At 37.5% G+C, this 17,196-nt stretch overlaps 1 protein-coding gene across 1 annotated transcript in view; it reads left to right on the forward strand.

Moving 5' to 3' along the window:
* The window catches only part of rbm45 (RNA binding motif protein 45), a 29,306-nt gene extending 14,299 nt beyond the window's left edge, over nt 1-15,007 (forward strand). Inside the window, exons 5-10 of the mRNA XM_059966753.1 lie at nt 45-260; nt 1,680-1,815; nt 1,930-2,026; nt 8,385-8,548; nt 11,885-12,104; nt 14,700-15,007. Coding sequence (XP_059822736.1) covers nt 45-260; nt 1,680-1,815; nt 1,930-2,026; nt 8,385-8,548; nt 11,885-12,077 — 806 coding nt within the window. The 3' untranslated portion in view covers nt 12,078-12,104; nt 14,700-15,007. The remainder of the gene's footprint in view (nt 1-44; nt 261-1,679; nt 1,816-1,929; nt 2,027-8,384; nt 8,549-11,884; nt 12,105-14,699) is intronic.
* Nucleotides 15,008-17,196: the final 2,189 nt, after the last annotated feature.

The raw sequence follows: 17,196 nt of genomic DNA on the forward strand, positions 1-17,196 counted from the left end.
AATGTTTATTTTAGACATTTATTTCTGTTCATATGCTGATGCAGGTGATTTTCCCAACTTTGGAACAAACGAAATGAGAAGTAGTGAATTGAGAACTGAAATAAGAAGTGAAATGAGAGGTGGAGAAAATATCTCCACTTGTCTTTCCGTGTCTACTAGAGGACTGCTTACACATGAACAAGTTTACAGTCTCTTCGATATCATCCCAGGATTGGAATATTGTGAGATTCAGAGAGATCCATATATGGTTTATGTCAAAGGCAAGTACAGTTGAACTTGGAGATTATGTAAAGCAAACAATTGCTGAATGTTGATTAATTTGACTTTGGTATTTGCTGTTTTCTGCTTCCTCCTTTCTTTCAAGTGAGTGAATTTGCTTGGACTTATTCTCATCCAATTTTAATTGCTTTAATATCCCACGGTTATATTCATATCTTTTCAGTGGAGAAATGACTGATCATTTGGTCCACATCCCTTTGATGATTTTGACCAGATCATGAGTTAATTTGGTGTAATCTACCTGTTCAGATGCATGAACCTATTTAAGATTACAACAGATAATCTTCAATTTTGGTACTTCAAGTAGTTATTATTTTGCTCACATCAATGTTGCTATATTAACATCGAATGACATTAATGCATCCTAGTAAAATCTTGGAAAAAATGTAATGCAACTATGTATTATATTTCATGTGCAAACAGTTGAAATGGAAGAACAAACATGCTTTTTTTTGGTCACTTACATACTGTACACCTAGTGAGCTGATAAACAAGGACTAAAGAATTTTGGTAGAGGATCTAATTGTGCACAGGTATTCAACACTAATGGGTAATAGTTTTCACAGTTGAAAAACTTGCATCCTAGAAATATGTGCTGAATTAAAATGCAAAACAGAGAATTCTGAATCTGGATAGAATTAACAGTCTAATCACATCATGTTTATCAAGCCAGAGTTATCCATCTACAATTTGATCCAATTTAGGAAGAGATTTATATAAAATGTCTAGGTCTAATTTTTAAAATCATCAACTAAGTGGTTGAAAAGTGGGGGGGTGGGGGGGGGAATCAATAATGCACCATTCAAATTTGAGTTTATTCTGTTTTCTTGAATACACTATCATAGTGCATAGCAACTGATGGTTAAAGGAACAACTCCTGTTATGATAAAGATTTTTCAATTCCAGCATTCCTGGCAACATTCATAGAAATCAGGTGATTTCTGAAGATTGATCTTGACTAGGTTCCTAACATTAATATCTCAAAACTTTAACTGTTGTATGGTGTAGGAAAAGAGATTTTAAATGTTTCATCACTTGGAACAAAATCCTGTCAGTGGCATGATTGTTACAATTTTTTGTCATAAATAGCATTATTGAGAAAATAATGTATATGCTGAAATAGTAAAGGTTTCATACTTATTATTGCATCTGTAAAAGGAGGTATTTTATTGAGCAATGTTTCTGATGTAAAAATTGCATAATTGTGAAATATCTCTTCTTTGAGAATTCTTGGAGATCTACAAACTTTATACTTGAATCCCTCAAAGGGAGGTTTTCTGTTTTCTTAAATGTGGGGAAAAAAAGGCATTGGGCTATAAAAGAGCAACTATTCTAAATTGTTCGATAATGTTAAAAGGACAATACTGAATATTGTTGTATATAAGCAATTTTATTTTTAGGATATGCGCTGATTCGGTACAACAATGTGGCATCGGCTGTGTATGCTAAAGAAAAGCTGCATGGATTTGAGTATCCACCTGGCAATCGATTGGGAGTCAATTACATTGATGATGACCCTAGTGACAGGCAATCAAAGTAGGTATATGTAAGATAACTAGAAAATTGGTCAGTGTATTTTGTGCTGTTCTGAATAGTTAAACCCTAGCACTCAAGATTGTTAGATTTCCATTATTTTGTACTCTCTTTTAGCCCAGTTGGAATGATGGCCTTACAACTTGTGGCAGCGCAGATGATGTCACTTGCCTGTAACAGTCCAGTTGGCCAGCAATTGGTTTCAGCTTCAGCTGTGAGTACTAAGTGAAAGATTATCTATTTTTTTCACTCTGTTTGAAGGTGGTTGAATACAATGTGGTCCTTTTGATTTAGGAAACTTTTAAAAAATTAAACACACTTAGATGTTTTATAATCACTTCTGTTCATCTACAGTTGCAAGAAAAGCTTTGTGAACCCATTGCAGTTACCTGGTTTTCTGCATTAATTACTCAAAATGTGGTTTGATCTTCATCTAAGTCAGAATAATAGACACACGCAATCTGCCTAAACTGATTACACAAACAATTGTACTTTTCATCTCTTTGTTGAACACAGTTTAATCATTCACTTCCAGGCAGGAAAAAGTATGTGGACCCTTGTATTTAATAACTAGTCGAATCTCCTTTAGCGGCAATAACCTCCACCAAACACTTACTGTTGCTGTTGATCAGACTTGCACAATGGCAAGGAGCAATATTGGACCATTCCTTAGTTCATCACTATATCTGGGACACCTTGTCTGAACAACTCTCTTCAGGTCATGCTACAGCATCTCAGTTAGGCTGAGGTCTGCACTCTGACTTGGCCATTCCAAAACACAAATTGTCTTTTTAAACCATTCTGTTGTTGATTTACTCTTGTGTTATGGATCATTGTCTTGTTGCATCATCCAACTTCTATTAAGCTCAGGTGAAGAACTGCTACCCTGACATTCTCTTGTAAAATGTCTTGACACAATTTTGAAATCATTGTTTCCTCAACAATTACAAGCTGTCCAGGTACTGAGGCAACAGAGCAAACGCAAACCATGATACTTCTTCCACCATTCTTCACAGTTGGGATGAGGTTTTAGTGTTGGTGTGCAGTATCCTTTTTCTTTCAAACATAGCGGTGTGCATTTCTGGAATATCTAGGTGGTCTGTTGCAAACTTGGGATGTCCAGCAGTATTATTTTTGGAGAGCAGTGGTTTCCTCTGTGGTATCCTTCTGTGAACATCATTCTTGCTCAGTGTTTTTCTTAAAGTGGACACGTGAACAGAGACTTCAGCAAGTTCTAGAGATTTCTACAGGTCTTTTGCAGTTGGGTTCTTTTTCACCTTCTTCAGTACTATGCGTTGTGCTCTTAGTGTATGATCTTTGCAAGACACCCACTCCTAGGGAGAGTAGCATCAATACTGAGTTTCCTCAATTTGTAGACATTTTCTCTTACTGTGGACTGATGAGCACTTGGGTCTTCCAAAGTGCTTTTGTAGTCTTTTCCAGTTTCGTGCATCACTACAATTCTTCTAAGGTCCTCTGAAAATCATTTTGATCACTGCATGGTACACATAAACAGATCTTTCTTGAGAGGAGCAGACTCTGTCAGTAACCTGACTTTTTATGTCTTTTTTTAAAAGGGCAGGGCACGTCTGCAGCGCACACCTCCAATCTCATCTCATTGATTGGAACACCTAACTCCAAATAGCTTTTGTAGAAGGCATTACCCCAGAGGTTTACATGCTTTTTTTGATCCTAGACTATGATTGTTTAATGGTGTTCTTAGTATTGACGAGAAGAAGTACAATTGTTTGTGCGTTGTTAGTTTTAGGCAGATTGTGTCTATTATTGTGATTTAGATGACGATCAGACCACATTTTATGAATAATGAAAGCAGAAAACCAGGTAATTGCAAAGAGTTCACAAACTTCTTACAACTGTGATTTCTGTTGCCAGCATTTTGTGCACTATGGTGCCTCTGTTAATTAGCAGAAAACCATTAATTTACCTATATTTAATGTATATAATGTATATTATGTATATAAAAACCTGTATTTTAAGCCATATACATGCAATGTAATCCAATTGTTTGTGAAGGTGCCTGGAGGCTGGAGTTGGATTTGTGCTTCATTTTTCAAATAAGTTTGTGTGCTGGATATTGTTGGATCCAGCACGTTATATGCAGTCCTCATCTGTTCATACTCGCCTGGTCTGGTTCCTGAGGTTTGGTTTAGCCGCCTTTCCACATGCTGTAATTGGGTGGTGAGCTGATGCGTTTGACTCATTGAACTCCTCCAACAAATTGCTTGTGACTCCAGATTCCAGCATCATCTACAGACTTTTGTGTTTCTGTCTCTCTCTCCTTATTTGCTTTATTAGATTTTCCACATAACTGAAAATTTTCACCCTGGTAGGTTAGGCCTCCATTAGTCTTGATAGACCATGGATTTGCACCTTGGAAAGTTTCCAGGGCGCAAGCTTGGGCAAGGTTTTTTTTGTGTGGGAGACTGGCAGTTGCCCAAGCTGCAAGCCCCTCTCCACATCACCGATATAGCTTGGCACCGGTGTTGTCACAGAGCAATGTGTGGTTAAGTGCCTTGCTCAAGCACACACACGTAGCCTCAGCCAAGGCTCAAACTAGCGACCTTCAGATCACTAGACAAATGCCTTAACCACTTGGCCACACGCCCTGGTACCATTCTTGTAAATTTCCTTTCCACTCTCACTGAGGCTTTAATAACTTTCATAGGGTGAACTAAATTATCTTGAATAGTGCAGCTGAATGTTACTGGTTTGGTACCTGGAATTTAACTCAAGATGTATTACTTATACCATATAGACAGGAAATTAAATGCAATTCATTAAACAACAAACACACACAAAATGCTGGTGGAACACAGCAGGCCAGGCAGCATCTATAGGGAGAAGCACTGTCAATGTTTCGGGCCGAAAAATGTTGGAAAAGAAAGTTTCAGTTAGTCCTGACGAAGGGTCTCGGCCCGAAATGTCGACAGTGCTTCTCCCTATAGATGCTGCCTGGGCCTGCTGTGTTCCACCAGCATTTTGTGAATGTTGCTTGAATTTCCAGCATCTGCAGATTTCCTCGTGTTTGCAATTCAATAAACAATCTGGGTTAAATATTAATATGAAACAATCAGACTCTCAAAATTTCATTTGTTTCTTTAACATCCTTGAGGAAATCTGCCAAGTCTGTCTTGTACAAAAATCCAGATCTTAAGCAACGTTATCAATTACTAACTGCATGTGAAATTATCCAGCAAGCCATTTGGTCACATCAGACTGCTTAGACAAAGCATAATAATCCGTCTCAAATTTCCTGAGATCATCTCTGTTGTCATTATGACTGGTGTTTCATGCTAGGCTTGACTCATGTAGTCCAATGCTAAAATGCTAACTTCCCACAGTTCCTCAACAAGTATGCTATCAGCACCTTTCACAGCAAAGTAACCTGCTTGGCTGCAGCATCGATCACTGAGATCTACTATTCTTGTAGGCTGGCCATTGTGCTTCAGCAACATGTTTTGCAGCAGTTTGCCAAGGCATTTTCAAAAGCTTACTTCTAAACTTGTGATGCCATTACCTTGATGGTTAGCCATTGAGAACACCCATTTGAAAATGTTGCAAGGTTAGAGTAGTTGTATTTTTTTCTTGCTCAAAGGAAAATAGTTATAATTGAGCAGCCATCTTAGCTTAGCAAGGGAAACTCAAAAGAAATTTAGAACAAAGAGGAAAAAAGAATAGAAAAGCAGTTGGCAAAATAAATTGATGGCAAAGCAACATCAACCAGTAATGTGGATTAAAGTCTAAAACATTGAAGTATTAAATAAAAGCTGCTTTTTGTGAATGGTTACAGCATACACAATAAAGTAAATTAATTAATGACACATTGGAATCAACAGGTCTGGTTGTTTCATAGATGACATGCTTGCCTTATGAGGAGAGATTAAAAAGAATGAAAGGAGATTTCTGTGAAACGCAAAATTGTTAGTGGGCTACATAGGCTAGATGCAGGGAAAATGTTTCTCTTGGCTGAATAATTTTGGACCAGAGCATCCAGCTCCAGAATAAGGGGGTAGGCCTAAGCAGAGGAGCAATTTTCTTCACTCACACGTTTGTAAACCTGTGACATTGTCTACCCTTCAGGGTTGTGGAGCCCCTGTCATTGCATTCACTCAAGCACAAACTAAAGAATTTCTCTGAAACTAAGAGAATCTGGAGATATGAGGGTTGTACTGAGGTAAATCAAGCCATGATCATAATAATTCACAGAGATGACCTGAAGAAGAGCTGGAATATCCTATTTAAGTTTCATCATAAGATGAAATGGAAATGTTCGCTGATGGCTGCACAATTTTCAATTCCGTTTGTAACTTCTCAGCAAGATCACAGCCCAAGATAATATAATGGCAAGGAACATTTATCACAAATTTCTACACTGTCACCATCTGCAACTAGAAAATGTCAAACCATCCAATCTTTGTATTCAATGACATTTGCCTTTGCTGAGTTCCCCTAACCATCAACAATTACTGTGGCTGCAAAACAATAGAGGCTGAGTATTGGGTGGCGCGTGACTCATTTCCAAAATCCTTCCTCCATATAGAAGAAATAAATTGAGAGGTTGATGGAACATTTGCTGTTTACTGGATGAGTGTAGTTCCAAAAATTTCAACATCTTTGAAGATAAAACAGTCAATAAAATTGATATGCTGCAACCCACCCCACACATTTATTCCCTTTGCCACCGGCTGCAGTGTGTACCATCAATAGAATGTGCTGTATTACTCACTTAGCTCCTTCTGAGAACATCCCCAGATGCACCACCTCAATCAAGCAACACACAGACCACAACCAGGTGGGAACCCTGACACATGAAAGAACCCCAGCAAGTCCCACAATATTGTGACTGTTCTTTCAGCATATCAACTGTGGAACTCATCACCACAATGTTATAGGTGTACTTTCTCAAAAAGAATTCAGTAAGGTAATTTGCCATCACTTTTTCAAGCACAATTAGAGATGGGCATCAAATGTTGGACTTCACAATTGTTCCAGGTCCTATGAAGGATTGCCAGAAAAAAATTAAAAATACATAGCATTACTTTGTTTTTATTTTCTGATACAGCCAAAATTGTTTTTCCTTTTTGGCAGCTTGTTTTTTTTTGCTACTTTCAAATGCTTCTGTGCATGCACCCTGAGATTCTTCTATTTCTATATCCGGTCTAAGATGGCGCTGGTGAAGCCAAGCAACTACTTATCGATTGCAAATAAAACAACTAAATGCTTATTAATAACATAACACTATTAATAATGTCCACTGCAAACATTGAAGGGGCGAGTGGGTACAAGGAAGAATTAAGGCCTGAGATTTGATTGATTTAAGCACCAAGCTGTATTGTGTACGGGCTGAATCGTGGTGGCGGGGTCCAGACCTCAGAGTGTTCTGAGAGGGGAATGACGACCTGATATATGGATGATTTAGGCGCCAGGTCAACTTGAAAAGGTCAGGGTGTCAGGACTGAAAATGAGGGACGGGCCAGTTCTGCTTCCTGCTTCGCAACGTTTACTCAGCTCTGCACTGAACTGAGGCTGTGGGTGCTTTGACTGCAGTAAATGCCTAGTTTCATGTCTGGATTCACTTTAGTAAAATTCAGTCCTGAAAGCTATTTGCTCACTTTTATTGTTTGCACAATTTGCTTTTTTTTCCCTCTCTGCATATTGGGTGTTTGACTTTTTTTTTAAATGGATTATTTTGGGTTTTTTGTTTTGTGGCTGCCTGTAAGGGGACATATCTCAAGGTTGTATAATGCATACATACTTCGATATATTTTGAACTTTGAATCTGTTACCACTCTTCCCACCAAAATTACTCTTAAATTCAATTTATCATGTTTCCTACCCATTTCATCAGCCACTGGAAATCTTTGCTGGCCTCTTTTCACCTCAATCTTTTGATATTGTCCACTTTCTCAGTCTAGATCTATATAGCAGTGGTCTTGACAGTGATCGATGAGAACCACAACTACATATACAAGAACATGAAATATATAATTTATTTTGATTAAAATATGGAAGTAAGACTTTGGCTCATAGGGAATTTAAAACTTTAAACTAAATACTAACAGTAAACGTTACAGCTCCTTTTATCATGAATAAAAGGTCATTCACCCGAAATGTCAATTCTGTTTCACTCTCCACAGATGTTGAGAGACCTGGTGAGTACTTATAGTGTTTACTGATTCTATTTCTGTCCACAGCCTCCTGCTTTAATTTGAATAAAAAGTTAATTGTTTGCAATAGCAAACATAACTAATGAAGTATCAGAGTTCTTGCAAAATTTTGGCGTTGTCAATTATCCAGGCTGATCACTTGCTTCTGCCTGACTTATCATAACCTCCATGAAATACTATAATCAATTACCTAAAATTGATCATCTAAAGGAGTAATGGTTGTTCTTTTTGGTGATAGTCAATTGTTTGAAATATGTTTTTTAAGTAGTAAGGACTATGTGATCATGCTTCAGTTATAATTTACATTAATAGATTTGCTTGAATGCATATTAAATTGTCAAAAAAAATATGGCTCAAGTATAATGTGGCTGACATTTATTGCAGAGTTTTGCAGGGAGCAGTAGTAACCAGATGTCGCGGTTGCAAGTTGACTTCCCTGTACCTCCACCTCAAAACTTTGCTCCTTCTGATAGTATTGTCAGAGAGCGACTCTTTGTGGTCTTCAATCCAACTGTTCTGCCTCTTGATGTATTGGAGGACCTGTTTTGGTAAGCAGTGTGTTTAAATTTCTTAAGCGCTAGAATCAGTCAGGTTTATTATCACCAGCATGTGTCGCGAAAGTAGTTAACTTAGCAGCAGTAGTACAATGCAATACATGATGATATAGAAAGGAAAAATAAGCAAATCAATTAAAATAAAGATGTGTGTGTGTACATATGTGAGTGTGTATATGTATGTGTATATCTGTATGTGTGTATTTTTAGGATTAAAATAGTGCAGAATAGAAATTATATATAAAAAGGTTTGTTAGTGTTTATGGTTCAAGGTCCATTTAGGAATCGTTTGGCAGAGGGGAGGAAACTGTTCCTGAATCGCAAATGGGCCTTTTGCACGTTTAATGGTCATATTCATATTTCTGAATTCTTTTTCAGAAAATGCATGGTTAACAGCAGAAATGTAATCAATATCAAAAAGCAGCAAATTGCAAAGGGATAAATCATCATCCCTTGATCATATTATTCCAACCTTAGAAGGAAAAACTATCATTATCTTAGGCAGCCCCTTTGGTCTGAGGATAAATTGTTTTCATTTTGGTTCTGCAGGTTTTGAAGTGGCTCATAAGGTCAAAGTAGGACCTGCTGACATTACCAGAGGTGGCGCATCAGATTATTTTTGAAGCAGACAAGTGATTAGTTTAGAAGCTCAAGACACTTCCCATATTTACATCAGCTTCTGATGTTCATTTTCCATTTTCCATTTTGCGCAGTCATTGACAATGAGTAATGGGGATTTGTGAAGACGTAGAGGGAACTTGGATCTTTTCCAGGATCTTATCATGGACTTCTTTTATTAGATTGCAGTGTTGTGTAGCAAGGAACGGTTAGCAGAAAAACTTTATTTTGTAAATGTTATTTATTCTTCAATATTTTAGCAGCAGTATTTTTTATTCTTCAATAAATGGGTTGGAAATAACTTGGAGATTGGCCTCTAAATATGGACTTTAGCTAGTATTGTCTGTATGCTGCAACTTGGTACCTGAATTTGATATGACCCTTGGCTCTCAAATAGAGGTGATATAGGTCAAATAGTTTCCCATTTTGTATTCCACCCTGCCCTCAAATTTACCTGGTCCATTTCCAATGCCTCCCTACCCTTTCTCGATCCCTCTCTATCTCTGCAGACAGCTTATCCACTGTATTTTATAAACCTACTGCCTCTCACAGCTATCTGGACTATACTTTCTTGTAAAAATGCCATCCTTTTCTCTCAATTCTTCCATCTCCACCCCATTTGCTCTCAGGATGAGGCTTTTCATTCCAGAACAAAGACTCCTCTTTCTTCAAAGAAAGGGGCTTCCCTTTCTCCACCATCAACACTGATCTCAACTGCATCCCTACCAACGCATGTCTGTGCTCATGCCATCCAGGGCCCAAAACAGTCCTTCCTGGTAAGGTGACACTTCACCTGTGAGTCTGTTGGGGTCATCTACTATATCTGGTGTTTCAGGTGTGGCTCCCTATATATTGGTGAGACCTGACATAGATTGGGAGACCGCTTTGCCGAGCACCTATGCTCCATTCGCCAGAAAAAGCAGGATCTCCCAGTGGCTCCCATTTTAATTCCACTGCCCATTCCCATTCCGACATGTCAGTCCATGACCTCCTCTACTGCTGTGATGAGGCCACACTCGGGATGGTGGAGCAACACCTTGTATTCCATCTGGGTAGCCTCCACCCTGATGGCATGAACATTGATTTCCTCCCTCTGTTGCTCCTCCCCTTTCCCTTTCTTGCATGGCCTTCTGTCCTCTCATGAGATTTCCCCTTTCTCCAGCTCTTTATTTCTTTCATCAATTGATTTTCCAGCTCTTTACTTCACCCCTCCCCCCTCCGGTTTCACCTATCACCTTGTATTTCCTCCTCCCCTCTGCCCACTTTCTTACTCTGACTTCATCTTTTTTCTCCAGTCCTGTGAAGGGTCTTGGCCCAAAAAGTCAGCTGTACTCTTTCCCATGGATGCTGCCTGGCCTGCTGAGTTCCTCCAGCATGTTGTGTGTATTGCTTGGATTTCCAGCATCTGCAGATTTTTTCTTTTTTTCGCATTTATATTGCTTTGTTTCACTCCAACAGGATGCTTAGGGGTGAAGTCAGAATTGTAGCAAGAAAGACTGATCCAAAAAAATTTTTGATGCAGCATCACTTGATGGCTTTTATGCTGTCGTGAAACAGAGATTAGATGAAGGGCAACCAAATATGAGTATTGAATCTTAACTGAGAAGAATAAAGGGTGTTGGTGAGGTCATAAAAGGACATGTATAGTTGTTAATGCTGCTTGCATTTATCTTGGCATTAAGGAGCTGCAGTCACAAATCACAACCTACTATGTATGCTAGGAGAATAAGGATATATCAGTTGAGCTGAGAGATGCTGTAATCACCATCTTCAAGATAGAAGATATATTTGAATTCAGTAACTACAACTGGGTCTCACTTAATGATCAACTGTTTTTTAAGTTAGTCAAGGGTCATGCTGATGCTGGATGAAATAGTTTGGTGTTGAATGAACTGGAAGAAGCCCGCATCAAGAATAGAGTCACACTTGAGTTCTTCCAAGTGTGTCCTTAAGTTCAATTTTGTTCTTGGTTTTTGGACTCTTGAATATTTGGGGCTTCATAGATCCATGCACATTATGGTTGTCAGTGAGTCATTGGACTTCCCACCCTTCACCTGTTTTATAGGATAGTGATATGAAGGACGAAAGTGAGCTTCCCATGTGAAGGGACTATATGTTATACAGCTATTAAAACTGATCTGATTAATCAGTTTAAATTAATGAAAGTTCATGAGCTAGTTCATGAGATAATTTCTTTCCCTACCACATTTTTGCAGCCGTAAAGAACAAGGGACATCAATCAATCAATCAATTAATTGATCAGGTTTACGTATCTTAGGAAAAATAGTAGAGTTAAGCAAGTAGGAGTTTGGAAAGATGAGAGAAAGCTACCATAAATCATTTTGACTGGCTCAATGAGCCAAATAAACCACCTCTTTTATTACTTTGAAAAATATGTAAATATAGTTAAAGTTGCCTATATGGTTTTTAAATTTCCATTTGCCAGATTAGTACCGTGTTCTCTGAAGTTATATTTTTATTTAAATGTTGATCAATTTAATCCACTTGTGATAAACTATCTTTTGCTCTAAATACTGCACTTGACATTTAAATTTAAATACCATTTAAATTTGTATTAGTTAAAATTGCTCATAGTCTTAGTCTAATAGTGAACTGATCTAGGCTGAGAGAAGAATCTGTAAATATGAACTTTTTTTGTAAAATTAAGATAGAAACTTAATTTTTTTCATACACTAAATGTCTCTCTCCTAGTCGTTTTGGGAACTTGATTGAAGTGTATCTGGTGCCTGGTCGTAACATTGGCTATGTAAAATATGCTGAACGACACAGTGCTACTAATGCCATGGACATCTTGCATGGAAAAGTTGTTAATGGTGTCAAGCTCAAAGTAATGTTAGCTGATCCTCCACGAGAAGAGTCACACAAGCGACAACGAACACACTAGGCAATTTTGCAAAAAGGTTATGCAAAGGTAAGTGATTTCTTCCATTTAGTTTCAAAGGGTGAATGATAAGGATCATGCCTTATGGAAGGACATGAGATGATGCCTTCTGTTAGGTATTTTAAGATCTTAAAAAATTTTGTCAAGGCATGTTGCTGAACCTGCAAACTGATAATGGGACAGCAGGGAAGCTGAGCTGCTGGGCATAAGCAGACAGAGAAGATGCTCATCAGTTTAGAAGTTTGTTAAATTTGCAGCACGAGAAAAGGAATTTGAATGATTTCAGTGACGTAAGGTTAAATGAAGGAAGAGTGAGACTGGATTAAGACAGGAAGAAAATGACTTTTCCTTGCTATTAACACAAAATATTGAATTTTCAGTAGTTCATTTTTTCATATCAAAGACTTGCAGTCAATTACGACTGCAATAGACTAAAATGGACGTGAAATTTGTGGTGGTTTGCTTGTCAGGTATGAGCTAGAGACCAAGCTACTGTTTTTGTGAATTGAAATAGAGCAGTTCTGACAGAACTTTTTGAATTTCTGCACATCTTCCTTTCCCAGAGGTTGCTGAAGCCTTTGCAATATTACCACAAGAATATTACCTTGCTGTTATTTTGGTCATAAATTACAGATCTTTCCCAGATTACCACAGGGTTCCATTGCTGAAAACTATTGATAACCTGTTTAACTCAGCCATTATCTGCAAGATGGACTGATATTTAGGCAGAGTTCCACGTGGCAGAAAATGCCTGTTCCCTGCAGCTGGCAAATCCATCCCATCAGTCTTCCAAACACCTATTCCTGTGTATGGGCTGTGCATAAATTCGGTTTTCATAACCTCAAGGCTGTGTCGCTAATATTTGACAATTGGATCAAAGTTAACGTAACAGGCTAGCCAAATGTGTCACTAAATAAAATTTATATTATTATTGAGCTACAAAGCGGAGTAGGCCCTTTAAACCACATTGTCCAGCAATCTCCTGATTTAATCCGTCTATAATTATGGGACAATTTACAATGACCCATTAACCTACCACCTGGTGCACCTTTGGACTGTGGAGGAAACCAGAGCACCCGGAGGAAAATCACAGATAGAACATGGAAGCTTACAGGCTGCGGCAGGAATTGAACCTGAGTTGTCTCTACTGTAAAGCATTATGTTAACCACTGTGCTCCTGTGCCATTCAAATCATGGCAATTGAATCCCACATGAAGCTGAGTTTAGAAATTTGTATTTTAGAGTCTAGCAATAGGAATACTTTTAGATTCTAAAAGGCAACAAATTTTTTTGTAATTAACATCAAACAGATAAGACAGCAGAAATTAAACACAGGAAATGCTAATTGATGTTCCTCCAGAGTTGCTGAATTTTATAAATTGTCTTAATATAACATAATTTATGATTTACTTACAACTGATTTTGGAATTCTCAACAGAACAGCAGCACAATTAAAATAATATTTCCTTGTTTTGATAAGCAAGTGTTCATCAACTTGATTATCATTCTCAATAATTAAGGTCTTTGAAATGATCAAGTACGTCCTGCCAACAAGCTCTACCTTTGTATTTGAGATATGCAATGTTCATTTTAATTAAGTGACTTTTTTAACACTGACATGTTAGTGGTTAGTTTACAGAAGCATTATATTGTAACTAGTATATATTTGCTGTTATTTTTTGGCAATCTTCCAGTGACCCACAATTTTGATAGAATGAGGTTGCATTTCAAAATAAATGCCAAGAATGCCAAGTCTTCTACATAGCAGATTAAAGTATACTGCTATCAAAGACATTTTGAAATTATTTTCAAAATTTAAAATAGTGATTGAATATTTTTAGGCAGAACAAACAAGTCAGTTTATAGAAAATTAATTATAACAACTATAGTTCTTAATGGAAGAGTGAGATTAATTATATTCATCACCAAAACTTCCCCGCCATCCTCCTCACCCCATCCATACTGATCTTAACATTGCACATTGGCCACTTCCCCGCCATCCTCCTCACCCCATCCAAACTGATCTTAACATTGCACATTGGTATCTTCAGGGCCTGATGATCTAGTTAGAAAACTGAACTATTCCTCATTACTTTTCATTCTTTAAAAAGACAAGATCTGAAGAATCCCTAGTTTTCTTAACATCGAAGTGCTAATTTCTTCACATTTGTCCTCTTGCATTCTCCATTACTACTGATTTTTCGCAATATTTTCATTTTAAAAGTCAATATTAAAAACATTACCTAAAATTGTTCTTTTGCTCTATAAAGGGGCATTCATATCATTCATAATTTATTTCTAGATATAACACAAGGTTTCCAGTTTGACTTATAATGAGCCAGACTAATGAATCTTCCCAAAGTAAACTGTTTAAAAATACATTTGCTCTTAACTTTTTCTTTCCGGGCAAGTGACTGATAAAAATATCAACACTCTCCAGTCAAAGTCTTCTTAGTAGCACTAGGTATTTAAGTGTTTTGAATATTTAGCTTAAAAGTCAAATCATCTAGTTTTCAGAGGATTTCCTGGAAGTTAATGTGTACTGTACAGTAGACTACTTTTCCTTGTTAACAGATGCTTTTTACATTTTCACAGCACTTTTTATAAATGTTTTTGTTTCTGCAGAATGGGGACAAAATGACATGACACATCAGCTGACTGACTGGCTACTTGACAGTACACAGTGACTTCCACTCGTGACCTTTGCTAGTAACTGAACAGTTTTTTTTATTTTCTGGGAATGGGCAGCAACTTGAAGTCCTTGACATATGTTGATTACAGTGTTTAAGATAGGAATTTTAATAATATACACCCTGAAGAAAGTTGCTTTAATCCATGTAATCATTGGATTCCCACCCATTATAATTTGAAATGTACTTGTTCTGTTGTCTTGCCTAACCTGTACAGAACATAATAAATTTTTTGTCAAACAATCTGTTTGTATATTCTTTGAATATCTTTATTCTGCAACATTGTGACTGAGTTACGCAGTAAATTAAACTAATTCAGTCAGACACCCAATTACACTAGAAATTTAAGTATCCACATGAAGATAGATTGATTTTACTCAAACAGTTGGAGAGCCAATAGAGTTAATACAGTAAATTTCGTCTTTATTTAAAGTATCCTCTGGCATTGTAAAACATTGCAAGTTCTTCATAGTGTTGAAGAAGGCTTTCCATGTTAACCAGCTAATTTTATCTTGGCAGACAGGTTTACTGCGTACAGTTATAACACTGCTATCCTAAATGTTGTAACCTAAAGGTAACGAATACCTCAGATTAATTTTCAAATATAATTTGCTCCTAATAAGCTTAAAATTTGAACTTGTCCCTCCATCACCCAGTCCAATAATGCTGATTATTGAATAATAAATGTTAGCATGTATTGCAAAGGTTGCTGAATCAAGGGCTTAAAAAACATTCTTTCACAAAGTGCAACTATTGACTGCTGCTGGTATTCAAGTGAAAATGGAAATGTACACAATCAGTGTATGGTTGATGTTTACTTAGTGTAAATTTGCTTTAAACTCTAAGGGCTGCCTTAACTTCTCAAGTTTCTTTGGGACATTAGGGGAGGCCATTTGGCTCTTCTAATCTGTCAGCATATATTTGGAATGTTGGAGGAAAGTGGAACACCTGGAGAAAATCCACATGGTCACAAGGAAGAAGTGCCAACACTTACCATATTCAGCATCCAAATGCAGGCCACTGAAGCTGTGTGACAGGAGCACTAATGGCCGTGTCCCTGTACCACCCTTAACGAGAACTTCACAGAGATTCATAGTTTTTTTTTTCAGGAAAAATGATCACACTTATTTGAATTGAAAACAACATGCATTCCGAATGTGCTTTATGCTTGTATCTCAAATTGTACCATTTTGAAGCAATGTTAACAGTAATGATCTAAAACTATTGTAAAAATACAATATCGTAGAATCAAATTGGCCCTTTGGTCAACATGGACACGATAAGCTGTGAGGTACCCATGTACAGTAATTTGATTTACTCTTACCTGGTCTGGTGTTTTCTATACTTGATTTTTTTTTTAAGATGTTGTAGATGATTTTCCAATGTCGGGATAATACCTACGTCTATCACCCACTTAGGCAATGTGTTCCAAATTCTATCTGGCCTCTGGGAGAAAAACTACTCTTGAGATTCTTTCTAAAATTCTTACCACATACTCTCTAAGACTACTAACCATATAACCATATAACAATCACAGCACGGAAACAGGCCATCTTGGCCCTCCTAGTCCGTGCCGCACCCTTAATCTCACCTAGTCCCACCTACCCGCACTCAGCCCATAACCCTGCACTCCTTTCCTGTCCATATACCTATCCAATTTTACCTTAAATGACACAACTGAACTGGCGTCTACTACTTCTACAGGAAGCTCATTCCACACAGCTATCACTCTCTGAGTAAAGAAATACCCCCTCGTGTTTCCCTTAAACTTCTGCCCCCTAACTCTCAAATCATGTCCTCTAGTTTGAATCTCCCCTACTCTTAATGGAAACAGCCTGTTCACGTCAACTCTATCTATCCCTCTCAAAATTTTAAATACCTCGATCAAATCCCCCCTCAACCTTCTACGCTCCAATGAATATAGACCTAACTTGTTCAACCTTTCTCTGTAACTTAATTGCTGAAACCCAGGTAACATCCTAATAAATCGTCTCTGCACTCTCTCTAATTTATTGATATCTTTCCTATAATTCGGTGACCAGAACTGCACACAATATTCCAAATTTGGCCTTACCTATGCCTTGTACAACTTTAGCATTACATCCCAACTTCTGTACTCAATGCTTTGATTTATAAAGGCCAGCGTTTCAAAAGCCCTCTTCACCACCCTATCTACATGAGACTGCACTTTCAGGGAACTATGCACAGTTATTCCTAGATCTCTCTGTTCCTCTGCATTCCTCAATGCCCTACCATTTACTCCGTATGTTCTATTTGGATTATTCCTGCCAAAATGTAGAACCTCACACTTCTCAGCATTTTCTCATACTAGTTTTAGATCCCCCTGCTATGGGAGAAATCTTTGCTATTGTCTAATTTATCTTATCCTCTGTAATTTGTAAACCTCAATCAGGAACTCTTCAGCTTCCTTC

The sequence above is a fragment of the Hypanus sabinus genome, chromosome 4 (assembly GCF_030144855.1).
Source record: "Hypanus sabinus isolate sHypSab1 chromosome 4, sHypSab1.hap1, whole genome shotgun sequence".
Lineage (NCBI taxonomy): Eukaryota > Metazoa > Chordata > Chondrichthyes > Myliobatiformes > Dasyatidae > Hypanus > Hypanus sabinus.